Raw genomic sequence first — 20,640 nt, forward strand, 5'->3', positions numbered from 1 at the left:
TGGGGTCACCTGTTTGACTTATTGCTGGGACCAGGTTATTTTTAAAGGAAAAAGAAGACCTATTGCTTAGCTGTTCCCTTAACTAGCCTATGGGCTACACTAGTAGCACCTAATGTGAGTCAAAACAAGTTGATGCTGCCATTAAGGCTGATTATAAAGAAATTTAGGGGAAGAACATCATCCACATTCCAAGTATGCAGCCTGTGAGGAGCAATGGGATAGTCCAGTGTGAGGCTGTTTTCCACAGAATATTGGCAGAGAACCATTTAGGCCAAAAGAGAAAAAAAAATAAGGAAAGAATGAGCAAAATCTGATGCTTGAAAGTAATGGTAAATATAAGCATATTTCTGTTTAATACCCAAAGTCCCCCAAGCATCTGATGAAAACCATACATGACCTTTGACCCCTGACCTCGCTACTCCTTTCCAAAAAATGGAGCCAGGAATTTCTAACCAGTGGAAAAGTCAATCTATATAAATTATATAGAGAGAGCAGGCATGTATGCAAAGGACAGCTATAGCCTGGGATCCCAGCAGTAATAAATACTCTACACACACAACAAACTGTCATGCTTCATTGTGTGAAGTTGTAGATAGGATATGCCTTCCACATGACTAATGCAAAAACAATGAAGACAACATGTTATGATTTAAACTACATTTGTCCTCCTTACCGAGGGAAAAAACAACTACATTTATGCTGAACAAAACCTGAGCACATTATTTGTCCAAGGCTTAACCCCACAGTGAGCTAGGTCTGGTAAAAGCCCTATTAAATATTATTTATAAATGGAAACCAGAGACATGAGGGAAATAAGGAAAGAGAATATGAGGTTGCAAAGTGTACTTATATTCATAAATATGCACTATTTTTCCAGGTTCTGGACACATGGTTTACTATTTTAGCTGGTTTGTTGTGACTATCTGGCTACATACTCTTAACCAACAGCAAAATTAAACTAATTGAGACTATTTACTGCTTAGCCCAGGGCTCTGTTACCTCCCTTTGCCACCAACCAAGAGCATGTAAAAAGCAATTACCATAGCTCAGCTGCAAAGTGGTAGCTTCCCAGCCTGCAACAATAAAATCAGCATTAGCAAGGAGAAGTTGAATCATGATCACTCATGCAAGAAGGAAAAGGCAGCAGGTGCCCCATGCAAGATAAAGAGGAGCTGCTTATCACACAGCAGAGAGCAGACCTGTGGGATGCCGTGGGTGCTAAATATCTCCTGCAGAGTCTGGACAACATTGTGAATGAGAAAATTCACTGCATGTTACTTAACAGACAAAAATGAAAACCAGTGCAGGAGACTCCCTGAGGGATGCAGAGTGAGATGCGGAGGATGAGGCAGGATTACACATGCTCGCCCAGTTCCTTCTCTTCCTCAGGCACCCCGTGATAGCTGCTGTTGGAAACAGCTGCTGGGCTCAACAGCCCCTTGGTCTGACCCAGTCCTTGCCTTCTTATGTCCCAGCCCATTCATGTGCCCGAGCCCTGAGGTTCAGCTCTGATCTAGTGGGTATATTTCATTCTGTTAGCATGACTGACCACTGGGAGCCAGGAGGAGGAAAACGCTCTCATTGCAGAAATTTTAGCTGGTAATATATTTAAAGAGGAATCTGCAAGTCCATGTTGATTTCTTGCTGCTCTCAGAATGACATCGAAACCACCCTTGCAACTGCAGAGATGCCTGTTTGCTGAGCTAAAACTCCAGTGGGGATTTCGATAGCCATTTCCATTTCAGCATCTAAACAGCAGATTTAAAGAATAAGTGTTTCGGCAACTAAAATCAAGTAAAACCAGCTCTCAAACCACCTAGTTAACACTGACTTGGTGGGTCTGTGGGAGCCATCAATCTTCACCTTTGGGCTGCAGCAAGGGCCTGCCATTAGCAACCCATTCATTGTTAATTCAAAATCGCCTCCTTTAGACAAAGAAGCCAGCTGGGTAGGGATGAGATGAGATGTCTTCACAGCAGTGTGGCTGATGCATTTGTTACAAGATGCTGCCTGGTACCTGAACAACAACACAAATGACTATGACTGCAGTACAAAGCACTGCTGCTGTTTGTGAAACCAGTTAGCGTGTCCAGCAGCAGGGAAACGTCAGCATCTCTCTCAGCAAGGCACTGCACACCCACTGTATGATGTACTGATTTTAATAAAGACAGACAGAGATCTTTATTTCTATCTTCTAAAGCTCACCATGCTATGTCAGGCTGCATTACCCCCTGTGTCAGTGTCAGGCAGATAGCATTAAATTGCTAGAAAAGTGCCATGCTGGCCTGTGACAAAAGTATTTCATTAATGGAGTTGCTGTTGGGATAGCAGGCTGGATGCCTGTGCTTTGGAGGAGATATTATCTGTGCTGCAGCATTGGCTGTATGCTCTGAGGGAAGCTGGCGATCTGTTCAAGCAGCTCCTACACCAGCGCACAGGAGACAGACTGGCATGAAGAGCACATGTCTAGACAAACTGGGACAAAGGGTCCAAGGAAAATCCTTGAGGTTACCCAGTCTGCAGCAGAGCAGGGAACGGTGCCCTCAGCCTGTCCCATGGCCATGGAGATGGCTGCCCCTCCTGGCAGGTTGTCCCAGCAGCTGTCCCAGCCTCTCCACCCCGTGTCACTGCCCCGACCTTTGTTGTCGTGTCAGATCCGCACTTTGCAGAGATCTCCCAGGCTCAGTATGTTGGAGAAGTTGAATTCGTCCATCTGGTTCCTCTTGAACTTGTTGGACTCCTTCAGGGCAAGGATCCCACTGTCCCCGTTCTCCCCAAACAGAATCAAGGACACGTTGGCGTCCGTGCCTGCTCCTGGAAGACAGAGCAAGGCACACTGTCACAAGCTGCCCTGCCGTGCAGGGCTGACACCCAGCCTCCAAATGTGTGGAAAAGGAGGCATCAAAGGCAGGCTGGAGGTAGCTGCAGTGATGCTCAGGTTTCTCCAGGCACAGCCAGCAAATTTCAGTGAATCTGTGCAGGATCCTAAGAGGATACCTCATGGTAGCTAACAAGCAAGCCCTTGGAGCCCATCCCCCAAATACAGCTGGAACACTTTGCCTTGGGGGTCAAGGTATGGTGAGTGTGATGGTAACAGCATTAATAGGAAGCACAAATATTTACTCCCGATGGATTTGAAAGCAAAATGCAGATTATCAGTCAAAACACTGTGGCATTTTGAGGCCCACTCCCCATTTCCCTTTCCCATTAGCCGTCTCCTATACTCCTGTTTCTCAAAATATTGTCCAAGTTGAACGAATGGAAAAAGTCCCAGTTTATCATACAACTCCCAGCCCTTCTCATGTACATGTATGGAAAGTATTTTAAGATTATCTTTATTACCTGATATTGAATTTCATATGTCCATTACTGACCATATTTTGCAGAAGAAAACAGAAATGCTGTTGATTTTCATGATTTCTGGAGAATTCAAGTCTATACCATCACCTGAAATGACCTTATGAACATTTTAGCTGAAGGCGTTACCACAGTTTTACAGGGTACTATTTATAACTTGACCAAAATTATGAACTATCGTCTTATTCCTTTTTATTTTTGATGCCACAATAAGAAAGCAGATTCATAGAAAGAAACTTGACTCCCTGTTGGCAGATGTTCATTACTATGTCAGAACTGAGGCCCTTAAATTTTAGCAAATAAAAATAAGATAATCAAACCCAAATCTGGCTTACAAAGAAACTCAGTGTCTGCTGCCCTTGGTTGGATATCCTAGCTTTGAAAACTCTAAGTGCCTGCCAAACCTTTCTTATACAACTGTATCGTAAATCCACTTTGGGCCACACAGACTGTATTTCCCACAGCTCCATTCAAAACACAATGCAGAGACAAAGTCAGGGGGGCTGAAAACTTTTAGACAAAGCTATCACTTCTTCAGGATAATCATTGGAATACTTAAATTAAGAAGAAATCACCACTTTTCTTATAGGACTGAAAAAATGCTAAAATAAAAAAGGGGGGGGGGAGTCATACAGGCAAAAGGTAAAGCATCATTTGATGTCCACATGAAAAATTGTGTATGTTAAATTGGGGCTAATTTTCAGCAGTTCCCTGGAAAAGACTTAAGAAGGAAGAGAAAACATCAGGGATTCAGGCAGTTCATCTGGCAGTACCTTTTATGACCCTAAAGCTTGCTGAGGTGAGGGACAAAGCAAACTAAAGTCCATTTCCTTACAAGGAGCAGGCTCCCAATTAATGCAAGGTCTCAAAAAGCACAGAACCAACTCTTTCTTAGCAAAACCTTTCCAGCAGGAAGAAGTTTATGGAGGCCTCATGCCGTGACATTTCTCTCACAAGCAATTAGCAGGAGATGGGAAAGAAAAGAAGAGAAATTGCTGAATCAATGTACATTTCACCTATTTTGGTCTCTCTCTCCCCACCCTCCTTTTTATTTTTTAATTTTAATTCCAGGAAACTGTCAGGCACACTTAGGAGCTGTAACAAATTTGACAAATGAAGGGATGAAGGCCCTGTTGTTGCAAAAGCCTTAGCTGGCAATAAGTGCAATAGATTAGGGGGTCAATACTGGGGTCTGTAGATTAGGGGGTCAATACTGGGGTCTGCACCACTGAACTTCATCAACACCCTAAACGATGACAGAGTGTATCCTCAGATTTGCAGATGACATTAAATCTGGGGCAGTGAGTGACACGCTGAATGGCAGAACTCCAACCCAAATGAATCCTGAGAAACTTGAGGGCCAGGCAAGCAGAAATCTCATGAAGTTCATCAAGGAGAAATGCAAAGTTCTGCATCTGGGGTGGAATAACCTCTGCACACGGATGTGCTGAGGAGTTGAAGAGGACCCAGAGGTTATTGCACCAACATTCATGTTCAGGCTGAACCTGATCTAACAGCAAGTTCTCAGTGTTCAATACAAACCACAAATTGGGCTACATCAGGAGGAGTGACCAGGAAAGATCTTATCCCTTTTGCTCAGTGCAGAGGAGCTCCCACTTATACCATTGTGTCGATTTGGGTCCCCAGGTCAAGGGGGATGTGGGAACAGTAGGGAAGGCCCAGTAGATGGTTGCCAAAATGGACAGGTGCTGGGGCATACGGCTGTGAGGAGAGGCCAAGGGACATGAGCTGGTGCAGGTGAACTAGGACCCTGTGACCATGTAGAGGGAGCAATAAAGTGATGACAGGGCCAGGTGCTGTGGAGATGTCAGACATACCCCAAGGAGCAACAGCCACAAATTGCAGCTGGGGAGGTCCAGACTGGGCATTAGGAGAAAAATCTTTCTTAGAAAAATTGTGCAGGTCTGGAACTGGTGCCTGGGGAGGTGGTAGCACCACCATCCCTGGAGCTGTTCAAGATCAGATGGGCAGAACCTTGGCTGATCCAGCCTAGTGATGGCAATAGTGCTTTGAGGTGGAAACTGGATAAAATAACCTCCAGAGGCCCCTTCCAACAAAAGGGCCTATGATTTTATGATTCTTACTGAGCAGCTACATAGCTTTTAACAAAACCGGATTTGAGTCATAGTCTTCTGAGGCCAAAGAATGTCCTTCTTTTGACTTAACAGAGCCTTGGATACAGCACTAGGAACTGACACCAACTGTCTTAAATTATGTATTTTGTAGGCTATAGCTGAGCTGACAACATACTAATTAATCTTATAACAGCAGAGATAAAAAGCTCCCACTTCGTTAATGCTTGGAAAATGAGAGAGCAGGATTTATTCTTCCTCAGTCTTTATTGCATTACCATGTGTATAATGCCTGCATATAGAACACAGAAAGACTGCGTAAGTTAACATTAAAAGGCGAGAACATTTCTGTGCCATTTCACATGCTCCATCTGTATCTGTAGGTCATACCTTGAAGAAAATGAGATTGTGTTTTACTTCTCTTACAAGATCAAAAATAAATCCAGATCTTGATTTAAACCAAGGATTCCCCATCTGGCTTAGGATGGGTCTGCTGTAACAAGCTCTTCTCCCCTTATCTGTATGTGTTCTGAGAGCTGCCATCTGAGGTACAGCTGGTGGCCTTTGAACTTTGAGACAGGATTTGGTCTGTTTGCAGGAGAAGCTTTTCACTGATACAGCCTCTGTATGTTATGTGATCATCCAAGGTAAATGACTTCTGGAAAGCCAAACTGTAACTCTGAATCTGATGAAGGAGTGAGAAGGATACTCCAGAGGATGCTCCAGCCCACTGGTTAAGAATACTCTCCTGCATGAATTGACCAGAAAGAATTTAGCCTAGGAGTTAAGATCAGAAGTACAATTTTTGGAGTGACAAATCCTACTCTGCGTTTTCTCTTTTTTTTTTCATTGTCTCTGATGGACTGGACAATTGAAAACAATTGCAGAGAAAAACTTTATACCTAGAAATAAATACTGTTGATTCTATTCACAGTGGAGTATTGCTGTCCCTAGACAATATCAGCATGTCAGGAAATGATATAACATGTTTAAACTGACTGCCAAGGATAAAAGGTCTTTTCTTCTCAATTGGTCAAACCAGGAGTAATCGTGGAATACATAACGATCAAAGAGGGGAGATGGTTTATGACTTGTACCCTCTTTAGATAAGCTGGATAAAGTTCAGCACTATGTCAGTGAGCTGTTTGATCTAATCATAAACAGACTCTCTGAAATCTCTCTATGATCTGCTCCTTCCTACTGGTTGTTGCTGCTCATAATGAAATAAAATGCTTCATGATTAATACCCATCATCCCTCATTCAACGGGAAGGGCAGATCTGTCTCCTGTTGCTATCATCTTCCATTCTCCTCTCATTTCCATTTCTATCGCCTTTGTGTGCTAGGGCTGAATTTCACAAAAAGGTTACAGAAAGATCTACCGTTATACTAGATGGACTGCCAGATACATAAGCAAGTCTTACTCTCTTTTGTTTTTAGTATTTCACTACATGTTTTTCAGATGAGCAGCAGGCAGAGCAGATAGACAGATAGATAAAAAGTGGTGAGGTAGCACTAAGACACTTTGCCAGGGGAATTTTGATATTCTCAGCTAAAACCTCACAAGCCGCATAAATGACCACTGGTAAATTTAAAAGAGAGAGAGAAGATAGAGGGGTGGATATCAGGAGGTGATATGTGAACTGGTGTGGCAGAATACCCTTAGAGGGTCAACATTTCAGACAAGTTCTCAGCAAGATAATGTGCAACATGCCCCAGGCTAGCATGAGACAACTGTGTACATGGTTGTAGCTTTCACTCAGCAACCTGACAGAAGTTCTCATGAAGAGAGGCAGTGATCCCAGGAAATGACAAATCCCACTTCTTGTCTCTTGAAGCTCTGCAGCTTTTACCTCTTCTATATGCATTTAGGGATTCTTTTTCATGGCTAGAGATAAATGGTTTCAAAACACTTTAAGAGAGAGAGTGAATTACTTCCATCCTCTTTGGACAAAGCTGAGGGTGCCAACCAAAAATCCAGAGCCCAGAAACTTTGACATTAACCTGTTTGTCCACCCTATGTGGTCGTTGGACCTGACCAAAAAGGAAAAGGGGGCTCCTGACCATCACAGCATGGTCTGGCAATACCTTATGATTAAGGTTTCTTCAGAGGAAGCAGTGAGCAGTCAAACCTAGACTTTGCGTCTAAACGTTTCATGCCCACTACTCAGATGAGAACAAATCCCATAGAATAACACTGCTAAGATGGACAGCCGAAATGACTGTTCCAGCACAGTAGGGTTAGATTATGCTTTTCTTAACATAGCTTCTAATTAATCAGGAGATGTTTTCCCATGCTAAAAACTGAGCTTCATACTAGAAAAGTGTTGTGGTTTAACCCGGCTGGCAGCTAAACACCACACAGCCGTTCGCTCACCCTCCCCCCTCCCTCTCTGGGATGAGGGAGAGAAACGGGAAAGTGAAGCCTGTGAGTTGAGATAAAGACAGTTTATTAAGACAGGAATATAATAATAACAATAATAATAATAGTGATAATGATAATAGTATTAATAATAATAATAATGTGTAAGAAACAAGTGATGCACAATGCAATTGCTCACCACCCGCTGACCGATGCCCAGCCTATCCCCGAGCAGCCGGGGCCCCCACCCCGGCCAGCCACCCCTATATATTGTTTAGCATGACGTCAGATGGTATGGAATACCCCTTTGGCCACTTTGGGTCAGCTGTCCTGGGTCTGTCCCCTCCCAGCTCCTGCTGCACCCCTAGCCTGCTCGCTGGCAGGACAGAGCGAGAAGCCGAAAAGTCCTTGGCTTGGTGTAAACACTGCTCTGCAACAATTAAAACATCAGCATGTTATCAGCGCTCTTCTCATCCTAATCCAAAACATAGCACCCTACCAGCTACTAGGAGGAAAATTAACTCTGTCCTAACTGGAACCAGGACAAAAAGTCATAAAATATCCACCATAGACATACCTCCAATATCACTGGTTTTAACCTGAATAGCGTACGTTGTGTCCTCCATCATCTGCTCGTCATTTATCATGGCTGGCATCTCGCACGCAAGACTTCCTGTGGCATTTTTCACCTTTGACAGCCATTCACCATAAGTAAACGTGGCCACTTCTTGATTAGTCAGGTTCTTCATGACTATCTGTGAAGAGCTAAAATAAAGGAAAAAAAACTACAGCTACAATTTGAAGGAGAGCAAAGATTAAATTTATAAAGTGCACAGTGTGGTATAACACGGATAGAGCTTGGTCACAGTTTGAAAACCTGTACTGATTTCTTCCAGGATAAACTGAGCTCTCTCTAATGGACAACATTTGCTGTGGTGACTTGTCCTGAGAAACAGTCTTCATAATATCGGACCTTTCCATGCATGGGCTAAAGCACAGGAAGAAATTTGATCTTCTGACCTAAGTTATGGGCAGAGCTCATCTCTATGAGAGTCAGACCTGTCCTGGATGTCTGTATGCTCTTAACTCCAAAGAAGGAGGAACAGAGAGTTTTTAGAAACCTCATTAAGCTCTCCCTGAAGTACACAGTACCTTTCTTTCACCTGCCTCTTCTGTGCAAACACACAGCAGTCATTGTAGACATATGCAAACCAACCCCAAACAAGTTAAGGACATGCACAAGGAAAAATTAGGCCAGGAGAACTTAATGCTTTCACATGCTTTTCCCTCTGGAAAAAGGTGACAGAACAAACAACATGCAACAGATATTAGTCATACTGTCTCACGTGTCCCTGGCAGGAGCTCAGATGCTGTGGTGATAAGAACAGAATAAGGACCTGTTTAGAACAAGAAAGAGAGCTACTCCAGCAAATAGCAAATAAAATACCCGCCTTTCCATGTCTTGGTCAAACTGGGCTTCTGCAGAGCATCAGTCTAATGGGAAAAAGACATTGCACTTGCCTACGGCAAAACTATGGCAGTAACTTGTCCCTAAACTGGGGGAGTTGGAGTGAAGGGAGGAGACAGGGATGGAAAGTACCATTTGTGTTACCATCTAACAGAAACAGAGACCATACCTAAGTGAAACAGTGTAATAAAGAAACAATATCTTGCAATGCACATCTCTGCAAAGGCCATGGAAAGACGTGTCAGTGAAGCGTGACATATTAGGAAGAGAAAAATCATGGAACTGTGGAGAGTTAAGTTAAAAGGGACATGTGGGGGTGTCTAGTCCCACCTCCTGCTCCAAGCAGGGCTAACTGAAAGGCCACATCCAGCTGAGTTTTGAAAATTTTCAAGAACAGAGATTCCCCAGTACTCTAGACCCCATCCTAAGGCTGCACAAGTCTCATTGTGAAGACCTTCCTCCTCACATCTGACCAGGATTTTCCTTGCTGCAACTTGTGTCTCTTGTCTCATGCCCTTTCACTGCTCACCTCTGAGAAGAGACTGGATTCTCTTTGTGCCCTCCTTTCAAGTAGCAGAAGTCTGCAATTGGATTCTCCCTTAGCCTTTTCTTCTTAAGGCTTAGAAGCCTGATCTACCTTAGCCTCTCCTAGCATGTCATAGGCTTCAGCCCTTGACTATCTTCATGATCTGCTACGTTCTCATATATCAGCCTAAGAAATTTATAAAACTTAAGAGAAAATATACTTAAATTCTGTCCTCAAACTGCATGTGTCCCAGTCTATGGCCTTCTGCTGACCCCAACTAAGCTTTGCTAGAGCCTTCAGCAGTTCCAAAGAAGAATATAGTTCCAGGTTATAAAAAACATTTTTTTAAGAGGGCAGAAGCTGCTCTGAAGCTGAAGCAGTGCTATGTGTGTATTGTATGGTTCTGTGGGTAGGACACTCATCTGGGGTTTTCTCTCTTCCTGATGCTATGCAGGGTCCTGTCACACAGCACCTTCATCCCAGAGCTACAGGATATTTCGCATTGCTGAAGCTTCCCCACTTTTCTAAAAGGATGCTTGTTCACAACCAGTGACACTACTTCTGGTCAGAGAACTGCTCCGTGAGCCAAGAGATGTTGACTCAAATCCCTGCTTTGACCCAGGTGTCCACCTGGTCTCACCACCTCAGGTCTCCACCAGCCTGGCCAGTGCCCCTCTGCTGGGGTACAGAGCAGAAGGAGGTCTCTTCTCTCAAGGGTGCATGAACAATGACTTCATCATCTTGGGAGTCCAACCTGGAAACTTCTTTGGCTAAAATTTGAAAATTTAAATCATTAATAATCTCACATTGACTGAAAATGCTTTTTTGTTGTTGTTGTTTCATCTAGGTGCATAAACTCTGCAGGAAAAAATTCAACCAGCTCTACCTTTGCCCTGCTCAAGAACGACAGGGATGCTGTCAGTAGAAAAACGTCCTGAGCAAAGCTTGCAGGGAAAAGCCAGGGAAGCAGCAGGGGGTAGGAGCAGATTAGAGCTGCCAGCTGGAGCACCCTTGCAGCCCAAGAGATCAGACCTCTCACAAACAACCCGCCCAATGCTCCAGATGCTGTCTAGGAAAAACTGCCTGGCTACTAAAACTGCCAGAGCAAAATGCCCTCTTTTCCCATCCTCAGCTGGGATGTGTGGCTTCCTGCAGTTAGCACAGACAGAGAGCAGCCTCTGTTATCTTGGGGGGGGGGGGGGGGGGGGGGGGGGGTCCACAGTGGAGCAGGCTGGAGCAAGAGATTTGTTTTGTGAGATTTGCTGGCTCTGGGGAGATCACAGCAAGGGAGGCGGAGGGAACAGGAGGCCTGTGGGGCAGGCTAGCTGCTAAATCCCGGAGTGGCTACGTTGCTACCTGACCTAGCACGGGTGTCCAGCCCCAGCACATTGCTCCTGATGGCTGGCGGTCAGGGAAGCCAGGAATCCCACCAAGGTGCCGTTGTCCAAGCTGGGGCAGGTAAACAGATGTTCAAGGCACCCCTCCCTCTCTCAGATGTCTCCCTGCTGACTAGAAGAGGCCTAAATAGTTTGGTAGAAAAGGCAAAAGCTGAATGTAGCTTTTCAGTGACTAAAAGGACACAAAAATGAATCCCATCCTAGAAGGAGATGTTTGTGGGTGCTGCACACACATGCAGGCTGATGCAGGATTGTGATTTGGATCACAAGGGTCAAAAAACTCACCTCAGGGAGTTGAGCTGGGACTACGTTTGCTTTCTGTCTGTTCTTCAGAAGACTGAGCTGCTACTTGGCAATGAAACTTCTGCTTTACATTTCATATATACTATTTTTTAGGATACCTAAAACTCACTGTGGACATCCTGCACGCTTTTAAGCCTAAGTATTATCACTAATTATGCATGGATTTTAACCGGGCTGTAGAACACCTATAAAACATGAAAAGCGGGAGCAGCGTGCATGAATAAAATGCTGATAATTTGCTTTGTAGCTGAGCAAATATTGCAGCTGCCAGGAACTTTAAGCCAGCAACTTGAAATTAATAGCATGCTGTATGCTGTAACAGGAAGGTTTGACATGTCTATTCATTTGATTTACGTCTAGACAGGCTTCTCCAAGCTGCAATAAAAAATATGCTCCCCAGGGGTTCACACCCTGCTAACACCAAAATAAGTAGGTCCTGGATTTCATCTTTAAAGACTCAACCACACTTTTTTATGGTTCTGCCGCGTGTCATTAGTCTTCACTTGAAGACAGGGTCCTCTGATCGTAAAACAGAAAAACTTTGTGACAAAGAACAACAATCAGCTTCAGCTATAATGAATTGTCTCAAATTCTCTTAAACTCTTTCATATAAAGGAAAAAGAACGGAATAAAGACAAAGTCCCACATTCAGGATTACTGGTGATGTTTGAATGCAATACAATTAGTGCTTCATTAAGACAGCTTCTTATCTGCCTGGCTTTGACAGCACGAAGTAACATTAAAATTCCAAGGGAACCAGCTCTGCAGAATACAACAGTCTAACAGTTCCTGTTGTTTCACTCAGAAAGCTCTCATCCCTTTTTATTCCTAGCTTTTCAATTCCCTGTCTAAAGCACTGGGCAGCAGGTGAAATCATCACATGGCCTGAGGAACTGGCTAGCCCAGGAGGAGCTTTCCAAGCATGGATTTCAATGTCCCCTAATTAGAAGTCACCTATTCTCTGATTTTTCAGAAACACTGAGCAGCATTGTCATAGCTTGATGCGGCAGAATATGAGATTCAGCAATAGGTCAGAGGAAAACATCCAAACTCCATGTCTCTCCCAGCAGTGGTGAGATCAGAAACTTGCTCAGCTTTGGAGAGCTTTCAGCACATCTTTCTGTGCGTGCTCCAGCTCTTCAAAGTGCCGTGTTTGGGTGGAAGGGTTTTCTGTTTGCAAAGCGTAGCACCATATCTATAAAATGTCATACAAGGGTACATAAATATAAGTAGCAGTAGCAATAATAGCATTAATCAACAGTATTCACTCTACCCAGACTCATCGCTCTCATAGATTAAGTATCAGCATTTAAATCTTATTGCCACTTTTTGGTGCAGTTGAAGTCTTGATATAAATGATAAATGGAGCAACAAATGGTTAATTACAGGGTTGATAGCTTAATCTAGCTTCTCATTTCACTGTGCTAGTTAGCACTAACTGTGAACCATCTGTCTGAGAGTTTAGCGCTACCTCCACAAGTATTTAATTATGCAGTTTTAATATGCACTTTTGACAGAAACAGACTTAAATCAGTTTTCATGTCACACCAAGCTACGTAAGTTTTCAAGGCTGGAATACAAATCAGAGAACACAAATCCTTCCTCCTCTCCTCCACAGCACTCCTGTCCCAACTCGCTGCCTGCGAATGCCAATGCTGTGTTTATCTTTGCAGGGAAGGTGGGAATGAAAGCTAATAAATAAAGTTCTCTACATATCACTGGAGCGAGGAGATCCTCAATTTCTCTAAGAAAAACAAACTACAGGTAGAGTTTTCAAAAGTTTCTCAAATATTTTTCTCAAAGAGTTGCATGAGTGGTCCACCAGTTGCTTCTGTACAACTATCAGAGGGCTATAAACCCATCAGCTGTGTCCAAATGTGTCCTGGTTCCAGTTAGGACAGAGTTAATTTTTCCTCATAGTAGCAGGTAGGGTGCTATGTTTTGGATTAGGATGAGAAGAGCGCTGATAACATGCTGATGTTTTAATTGTTGCAGAGCAGTGTTTATACCAGGCCAAGGACTTTTCAGCTTCTCGCTCTGTCCTGCCAGCGAGCAGGCTAGGGGTGCAGCAGGAGCTGGGAGGGGACAGACCCAGGACAGCTGACCCAAACTGGCCAAAGGGGTATTCCATACCATCTGACATCATGCTAAACAATATATAGGGGTGGCTGGCCGGGGTGGGGGGCGGGCTGCTCGGGGATAGGCTGGGCATCGGTCAGCGGGTGGTGAGCAATTGCATTGTGCATCACTTGTTTTCTTACACTATTATTATTAATACTATTATCATTATCACTATTATTATTATTATTGTTATTATTATATTCCTGTCTTAATAAACTGTCTTTATCTCAACTCACCGGCTTCACTTTCCCGTTTCTCTCCCCCATCCCAGAGAGGGAGGGGGGAGGGTGAGCGAACGGCTGTGTGGTGTTTAGCTGCCAGCCAGGTTAAACCACAACAAAATGAGAGTACGTTTTGCCCACATCTCTGGGAAAGCCTCGCTTTGGGTGGGACAGTCCAGCAGGTTGAGGTGTTGGAACAGTTGAACAGAGATGGCAAGAGGAACATGGGATATGCTACCTGCCGCTAGAGGTGCTATCCCTTGCCTTTGAACTATTGCTAATACATGACTGCAAGATCTGGAATATCCCTGGGTGAATTAGCTTTATATGATTTCATTTTATATTAATACAATTTATAAAACTCAGGGGAAGGTAAAAGGGAGCAGGCAAAGGGAGCTTGACTACGATGATGGAATCAAATAAGAGAACAGATTGAGTTATTCCACAGCCACAGGGAGGAAAAAAAATGTGTGTCTGTGGCATCTATTTGGAAGACATATGCTGAAGGCCTACTGCTTTGGAAAGCTGCACAAGAGTCGCTATGACAAAAGTTAGAAGTGGTAATGCTCATGTACAAGAAAGTGCTGCACCACAGCAAAACTTTGTAGACTGCGGTAGGTGAACAGCAGTTCATCGCTGCACTGGAAAACTGGTGGCCACCTAGGACCAGTGTTTAGGAACTTATTATTTATGGGAAAATGAAAAACAGCTTCAGAGAAGCCAAAAGGATAAAAGAGCCAATTAAAAAAAAAAGTACTATTGTTTCTGGCCATGGGTTAAGTCATTGGGTTTTTACCTATTCTTATCAAAAAGTTAAGCTACAGCAATCCAGGAGGATTTTTACTTCAGAAACAGTATGTAAATAAATGTGGTAGAGATGCTTTCCTCCCTTAACGACTTCTGACTGTGTAGAATTGGCATGTTACTCTATCTCTATCTTAGAAATACAGTTATAGGGCCCATAACAAGGAAACTACATTTTACTACCCAAACATAAGTGCTGTTTACATGGAGCTGGTGGTTGGGTAGAGAAGATAAAGGCAAGCACAAGCACAGAGCTTTTTTTGCAAGATAGGACGCTAGGGAAAAATACAATCAACAGAAGCAGTTGGAGCCATTTTGCATGCTGTATTCAAAACTCAGGAAGAAAATGACACTTTGCTTTTATGAACAGGAAAAGAAAGAAATTGGCCTACATGTTAGAAGAAGAGAAAGATACTTCGCCTGAAATGATGGATTATCTGGACATTTCCCACCCAGCCCAGGCCTGCCTGGCAGAGGGGTAACCACTCTCCCATGGGGTCAGAGCAGGGCAGGGGACTGCAGAGCTGGGGATAAAACACCAGGACCAGAAAACAGTGCAGGTGCCTGGTGGCAAGCCAAGGCTCTTTTGCAGGGAAGGAGTGCCTATCAACAAAGCCTGCAATGCAGCCGTACAGCGCTGCTTTTGCCCTTGCTCCCCCTTTTTTGGGCTGAAGTCCTGCAGGAAAAAACATGAGACAATGAATGGAAAAAGGCAGGAAATGAATAAAAGCAAGTTGCTTGCTGTTTTTCTCCTGTTTCTCAAGCGCGGAGAGGCTTCACAAGGTGTGGGAACTGCTTATCCATAGCAATCAGCAGAAAGAAGGAAAAGGGAAAAGCAGCTAACATATGCTTCTTGAAGAAGATATTACACTGGCCAGGACGGAAGCTACCCTACCTCTCTCAATGTTAATGATGCCAAGAAGAAACCCTTGAAACCCTTGCTCCACTGCCCGTTTTGCCTGAGGCTCAATATTACTCTGTTCAGAGCAAGTGTGCCTACCGGTTTGCTCCCAGGTACTCTGGCAGACCTGCTGCAGCCTCAGAGATGGGAATACAGCCCTTGCAGGGTAGAAGGGTAGCCAAGTTTGTGGGTCTGCCAAGCACTAACATGTCACTCTGCTGCTGAGGTTCTTCCTTTGCACAAACTTCTCCGAATCAGTGAGTTACAAGGTGGGACCTGAGTCTTCTGAAAGATTTGGAGAGAGCTCTGCAAACTGTGGGCACTGCCATAATACAGATAATCCATAATGATGCTGTCTCATTCTTGGCAATGTACGCAGCTTCCTACAGCTGTGCAGTGCCAAGGATATGAAGAAAAAAATGTTTCTTCACCAACCTCTGCTCAGATTACACCCTGCAGCATGAATGTGATTACCCTCACACCATTATCTGAGCCTGCATAGCTGCAGATGTTAGCAACAAGGATTGGCTTGAGCTTCTCAGTTTTCATCCAGGCATTGCTTTCCCTCCTCTTCTGGAGGCTTTTGGATAAGGTCTTTTGGTCCCAGTCCATTTCTAGTTATCAGGGGTTATTGTTTGTTCTTTGAAAAACTCCCCTCTCCATTTTTTGTCTCTCTGTGGTACTGGATACCAAGACAGCCTTTCACCAAGAGAAAGAGAATGTGCTTTTGTGCCTGGATTGGATTGATTCCCATTTTTATGTCAGAAAAAGGTGTGACCCTTCCAACTTGAATTATCCCATGATCCTGTGATCAGTTTTCATTACCATCACTGTTTCCTACAAAGCTTCATTGAAACCTCTCACTCCACTCCTTTCCACACTGAGCAACTCCAAGATAAACAACTCCAAGATAAGCAGTCTGTTGGCAAAATAAGCCATCATTTATCTTCAGTGAATGTCCTGTTCACAGTTCATAAGACATACTCATCTGTTACTTCCAAGAAGTCATTATATGAGATGGAAACAATTGCTAAAGTAACAAACTGTGTGACCCAGGAACGCATTTCTATCCCAAATTTATATGAACATGACCAGAAGCCTGAAAAAAAAAAAAATTGAGAAGGGAAGAAGTACCGAGATGAGCTGTCTGGCACCTTACCTTTTCCAGGACACCGAAGCATTTATCTGAGGGATTTCATTTAGCTTTCCTGCCATGTCTACATTTATAAATATTTCTATTGCCCAGAGGTCTTGGCAATAATAGTAATGTAGCTAAAATTGCCTTAAATCTGTGACAGGTTAGACAGACAGTTCTTTGTAATGCACTAAACTGCTGTGAGTGAGTTGGCGCTGGATGGCCCCAGTGAAGAGGCAGAGCCTTCGCAGCAGCTCTTGCCCAGCCCTTGCATAAAGGCTGGTGAGATTTCCATGCAGAACAAGAGCCAGGGAAGCCTCTGTTGTTAACAGCTAGATGAAGACACGTGGAAGTGGTGTACAAATCAGTAATATGGGCACACGCATGTCCTCTGCACTGATACTAAAGAGATGGTGAGAGCTCTGTATTCTTGGTGTCTGAGGTGTGATAAAGAGCCCCTTTAGCTAGTGGAGATGTGCCAGTACATCCCCAAAAGATATTAACATATCAACAGCTGTTTTTTACATGTCCTCCTTCTTTATATGACCCCAATGAATTTCCATCATCTTTTGCAGATCTTCTGGCAGAAGACAGCCCAGGCAACTAACACCCCACAAACTGCGTGGCTATCCTTTACTGTGTCTTCATATCCTTATAGTAGAGTTTATCCATCCCACACAGATAAACAAATGGGAAGCTTCTGATAGGCCACAGTTATGCATATTGCTCGCCTGGCCACAGAGCACAAAACTGAGATCCCTCTTTTGAGGGCATGAAACTGCCTCAGTTCCTTTTGAGATTTTTGGTCACATATCCTGATGTGAACTCTCTTTGCTTTTAAATGTGAATATTCACAGTCAATTTTCCCACTGACCAGAACTGAATGTTGGCCTTAAAACACTGGCAGACAGACCACTGTAGGACTGCCTGGGGCCTTGGAAGGGGGATGCCTCTGATACTGGGACATGCTGGTAGCCCAGGTGCATTGTCCACACGTGGGATGTCTGCGGTGGGGAGCAGAGCCCAGAGCTCCGGCTGCCTGTGTGACTCAGCCACACTTCTCACTGAGATTTTCCATCAGCAGCACCTCTGCTATATTTCCTCTCAGAGCAAACAAGGCTGGTGCTTGTTACCAACTAAACAAATGAAGGATTCAAGCCTAGCTGAATATGCTTGCCCAGACACCCACTCTGCTGTGACAGCAGCAAGTAAAACATCCCGAGCAAACACCTCTATGCAGGGAGCCTTGTCTTCAGTTACCCAGCCCACACGTAGCACCCAAATCTGCAGCGGAGGAACTGCATCACCTGGAGCTAAGAAAAGAGTCCAGCATCGCCTCCAGAAGCTGAGCTGGAATCGTGTGGCCAAATGCTCCAGCCCTCCTGACACTCTGTAGGTGCTTTGCTGAGAACACCAAAATCAGAGGTCATCAGCTAATTAAATTAAAGCATGATGAAGTCTGTCTCTAAAAGATGGTTAGTGCCATGCTGCAGCGGGTTTGTGTGGCAAGGTTTTGGTAGCAGGGGGCCATAGGGGTGGCTTCTGTGAGAAGAAGCTAGAAGCTGCCCCATGTTTGGTAAGGGCCCCACTGCTGACCAGAGCCGAGCCAATAAGCAATGTTGTTTTGCGCCTCTGTGAGAGCATATTTAAGATGAGAAAAACACGCTGCGCCACACACACCAGCTGAGAGAGTGAGAGGAGTGAGGAACAGCCTTGCAGGCACCAAGGTCAGTGAAGAAGGAGGGGGAGAGGTGCTCCAGGCGCCGGAGCAGAAGTCCCCTGAGGCCTGTGGTGAGGACCCTGGTGAAGCAGGCTGTCGCCCATGGAGTACCACAGTGGAGCAGGGTTCCACGCTGCAGCCCGTGGAGGAGACCACGGTGGAGCAGGTGGACCTGCACCGACGGAGACTGGGGCCTGTGGAAGACCCCTGCCGGAGCAGATTCCGGGCCAGACCTGTAGCCCGTGGAGAGGAGCCCACGCAGGAGCTGCTGCCTGTGGGAGATCCAGGTTGGAGCAGTTTGCTCCTGAGGGATGGACCCTGTGGTACGGACCCATATCTGGAACAGTTCTTGAAGAGCTGCTGCCTGTGGGCAGCCCACGCCGGATCAGTTCAGCAAGGACTGCATCCCGTGGGAGGGACCCCACAGCACAGGGGACAAGAGTGACTGAGAAGGAGTGGCAGAAAAGAAGCACTATAGACTGACCATAACCCCCGTTCCCCTGCGCCGCTCGGGGGGGGAGGAGGTGGAAGAGGGTGGATGGGGGGGAGGTGCTCTTGGTTTCTTTCCTTTGTTTCTCACTTCTCTAGCTTGTTAGTAATAAGCAATAAATCTTACTATCTCCCTATGCTGAGTCTGTTTCGCCCGTCACGATAATTACTGTGCGATCTCCCTGTCCTTATCTCACCCCTTGAGCCCTTTTCATTGTATTTTCTCCCCGTTCCTCTTTGAGGAGGGGGAGTGAGAGAGCGGTTGTGGTGGAGCTCAGCCGCCCACCCGAGTAAAACCACCACACATGCTCATTCTTCAGCATGCCAAAGCTTTGTGTACTGAGGAAGGTGTTCGGAATGGGAAAGCTTCAGGAAATGAATTAGTAGCATGCAGGTTTTTTTGGCTTGCGGAACCACTGGCATCAAACTAGGGTTACAGCATTTGTTAGCTCTTTCTGCTGCAGAAAACATGAGATTTCACCTTTTTAGTAAAATCAGAGCATGCAGTACAGCACTCCATGCAGCTCACACCCTGTTTCCATCTCTCTGCACAGTAAGGCCACATCTGCCCAGACAGATATCGTCACGTTCCCCTTTCATGACAGCTACACACAAGCCAGTCCCAGTTCCCAAACTAGGCAGCTGATGTAGCATGGCACAGAGCCCAAACTAAGAAGCCCCACTTCTCAGCAGGGCCTGGAGCTTACTAGGTCAGCTCTGGCACCCCTCACACAGCTTCAGGTCCCAAGCTGGCTCACATCTGGCCAGCTCAGCAGACGGGAGGAGCAGACAGAGCAGAGCCAGCACCTTCCCAAGGCAGGTATGTGCATGTTGGTTTGTCTTTCTTTTGTTATGCAGTTACATTCCCGTCACAGCCATTAAATAATGTTTAAATTAAATCACTTGTTTTCCACAAGAGACACACTCTGCAGAAATTGTACCTGTGGTTTTTATGCAATGTCCAGAGTTCCTCTTGGAGTTGAAGGGGGACTTCACCATTCATATTTTTGTTAGCAATTCTTATCTCTTAAAGCTACTGAGGAACAGGTTAAACGAAATTCTTACAAATGACACCAGATTATTTCCCTAGCTATACAGTGCATGCCTTTCCTCCACTCTGCTAAATACATTACAATAGCACTTTAAAAGAGCCCAGTTCAAGATCAATAAAATCAATGAATTTCAGTGGGAGCATGATCAAGCCCCAGAAGTTTCTCACCTTGACACAAGAATCTGTTATCACTCCACTTCTAAGCAACAAAAATGACAGTTACTGTACCTGTCTCCATTTTTTTTCCAGCTGTATCTCCTCAGCATTCCCATTGGATCCAAATACAGCGATGAAAATACTGGCATCTGTACCACCGCTTTCGATGTCTCCAGTCACAGCTGTAAATAACTTCATAGAGGATCTGGGGAGGATTTGAAATGATCTGATCTCTTTCAAACAGCTGTCCTTAACCCACACAAAAGCCTGGGCAAAAGGCTACACAGGCTCTGTGGGAGATCTGCTTCTTTGTAAGAAACAGTCACAACATGGATTCTCGGGTTTTCTCCATACTAATGCTTTCTGAGGCAAACTGAGGGAATGAAACTTTCTACAGGACTATCACCTTTGCATAATCTAGGACTTTGGGGGCAGATTTTCTCAGCTTACGCACACTCCAAGAGCAAGGGATATTCATTAAGATGAGAAAATGCTTGTGGCATGATGAGGACCTCCACAGGGGTCACAACCTTTGTG

At 44.8% G+C, this 20,640-nt stretch overlaps 1 protein-coding gene across 2 annotated transcripts in view; it reads right to left on the reverse strand.

The window, feature by feature from the left end:
• Positions 1 to 1,049: 1,049 nt before the first annotated feature.
• Positions 1,050 to 20,640, reverse strand: part of LOC310888818 (lipoxygenase homology domain-containing protein 1-like) — a 64,423-nt gene continuing 44,832 nt past the window's right edge. The window contains exons 2-3 of one of the 2 annotated variants that reach the window (XM_083852425.1): positions 8,389 to 8,576; positions 1,050 to 2,814 (exon numbers count right to left, since the gene is read on the reverse strand). In XM_083852425.1, the coding sequence (XP_083708551.1) occupies positions 2,651 to 2,814; positions 8,389 to 8,576 (352 nt within the window). In that variant the 3' untranslated portion in view covers positions 1,050 to 2,650. The remainder of the gene's footprint in view (positions 2,815 to 8,388; positions 8,577 to 20,640) is intronic. The other variant, XM_083852426.1, reaches the window with a different exon arrangement.

The sequence above is a fragment of the Anser anser genome (assembly GCF_964211835.1).
Source record: "Anser anser genome assembly, contig: SUPER_W_unloc_1, whole genome shotgun sequence".
Lineage (NCBI taxonomy): Eukaryota > Metazoa > Chordata > Aves > Anseriformes > Anatidae > Anser > Anser anser.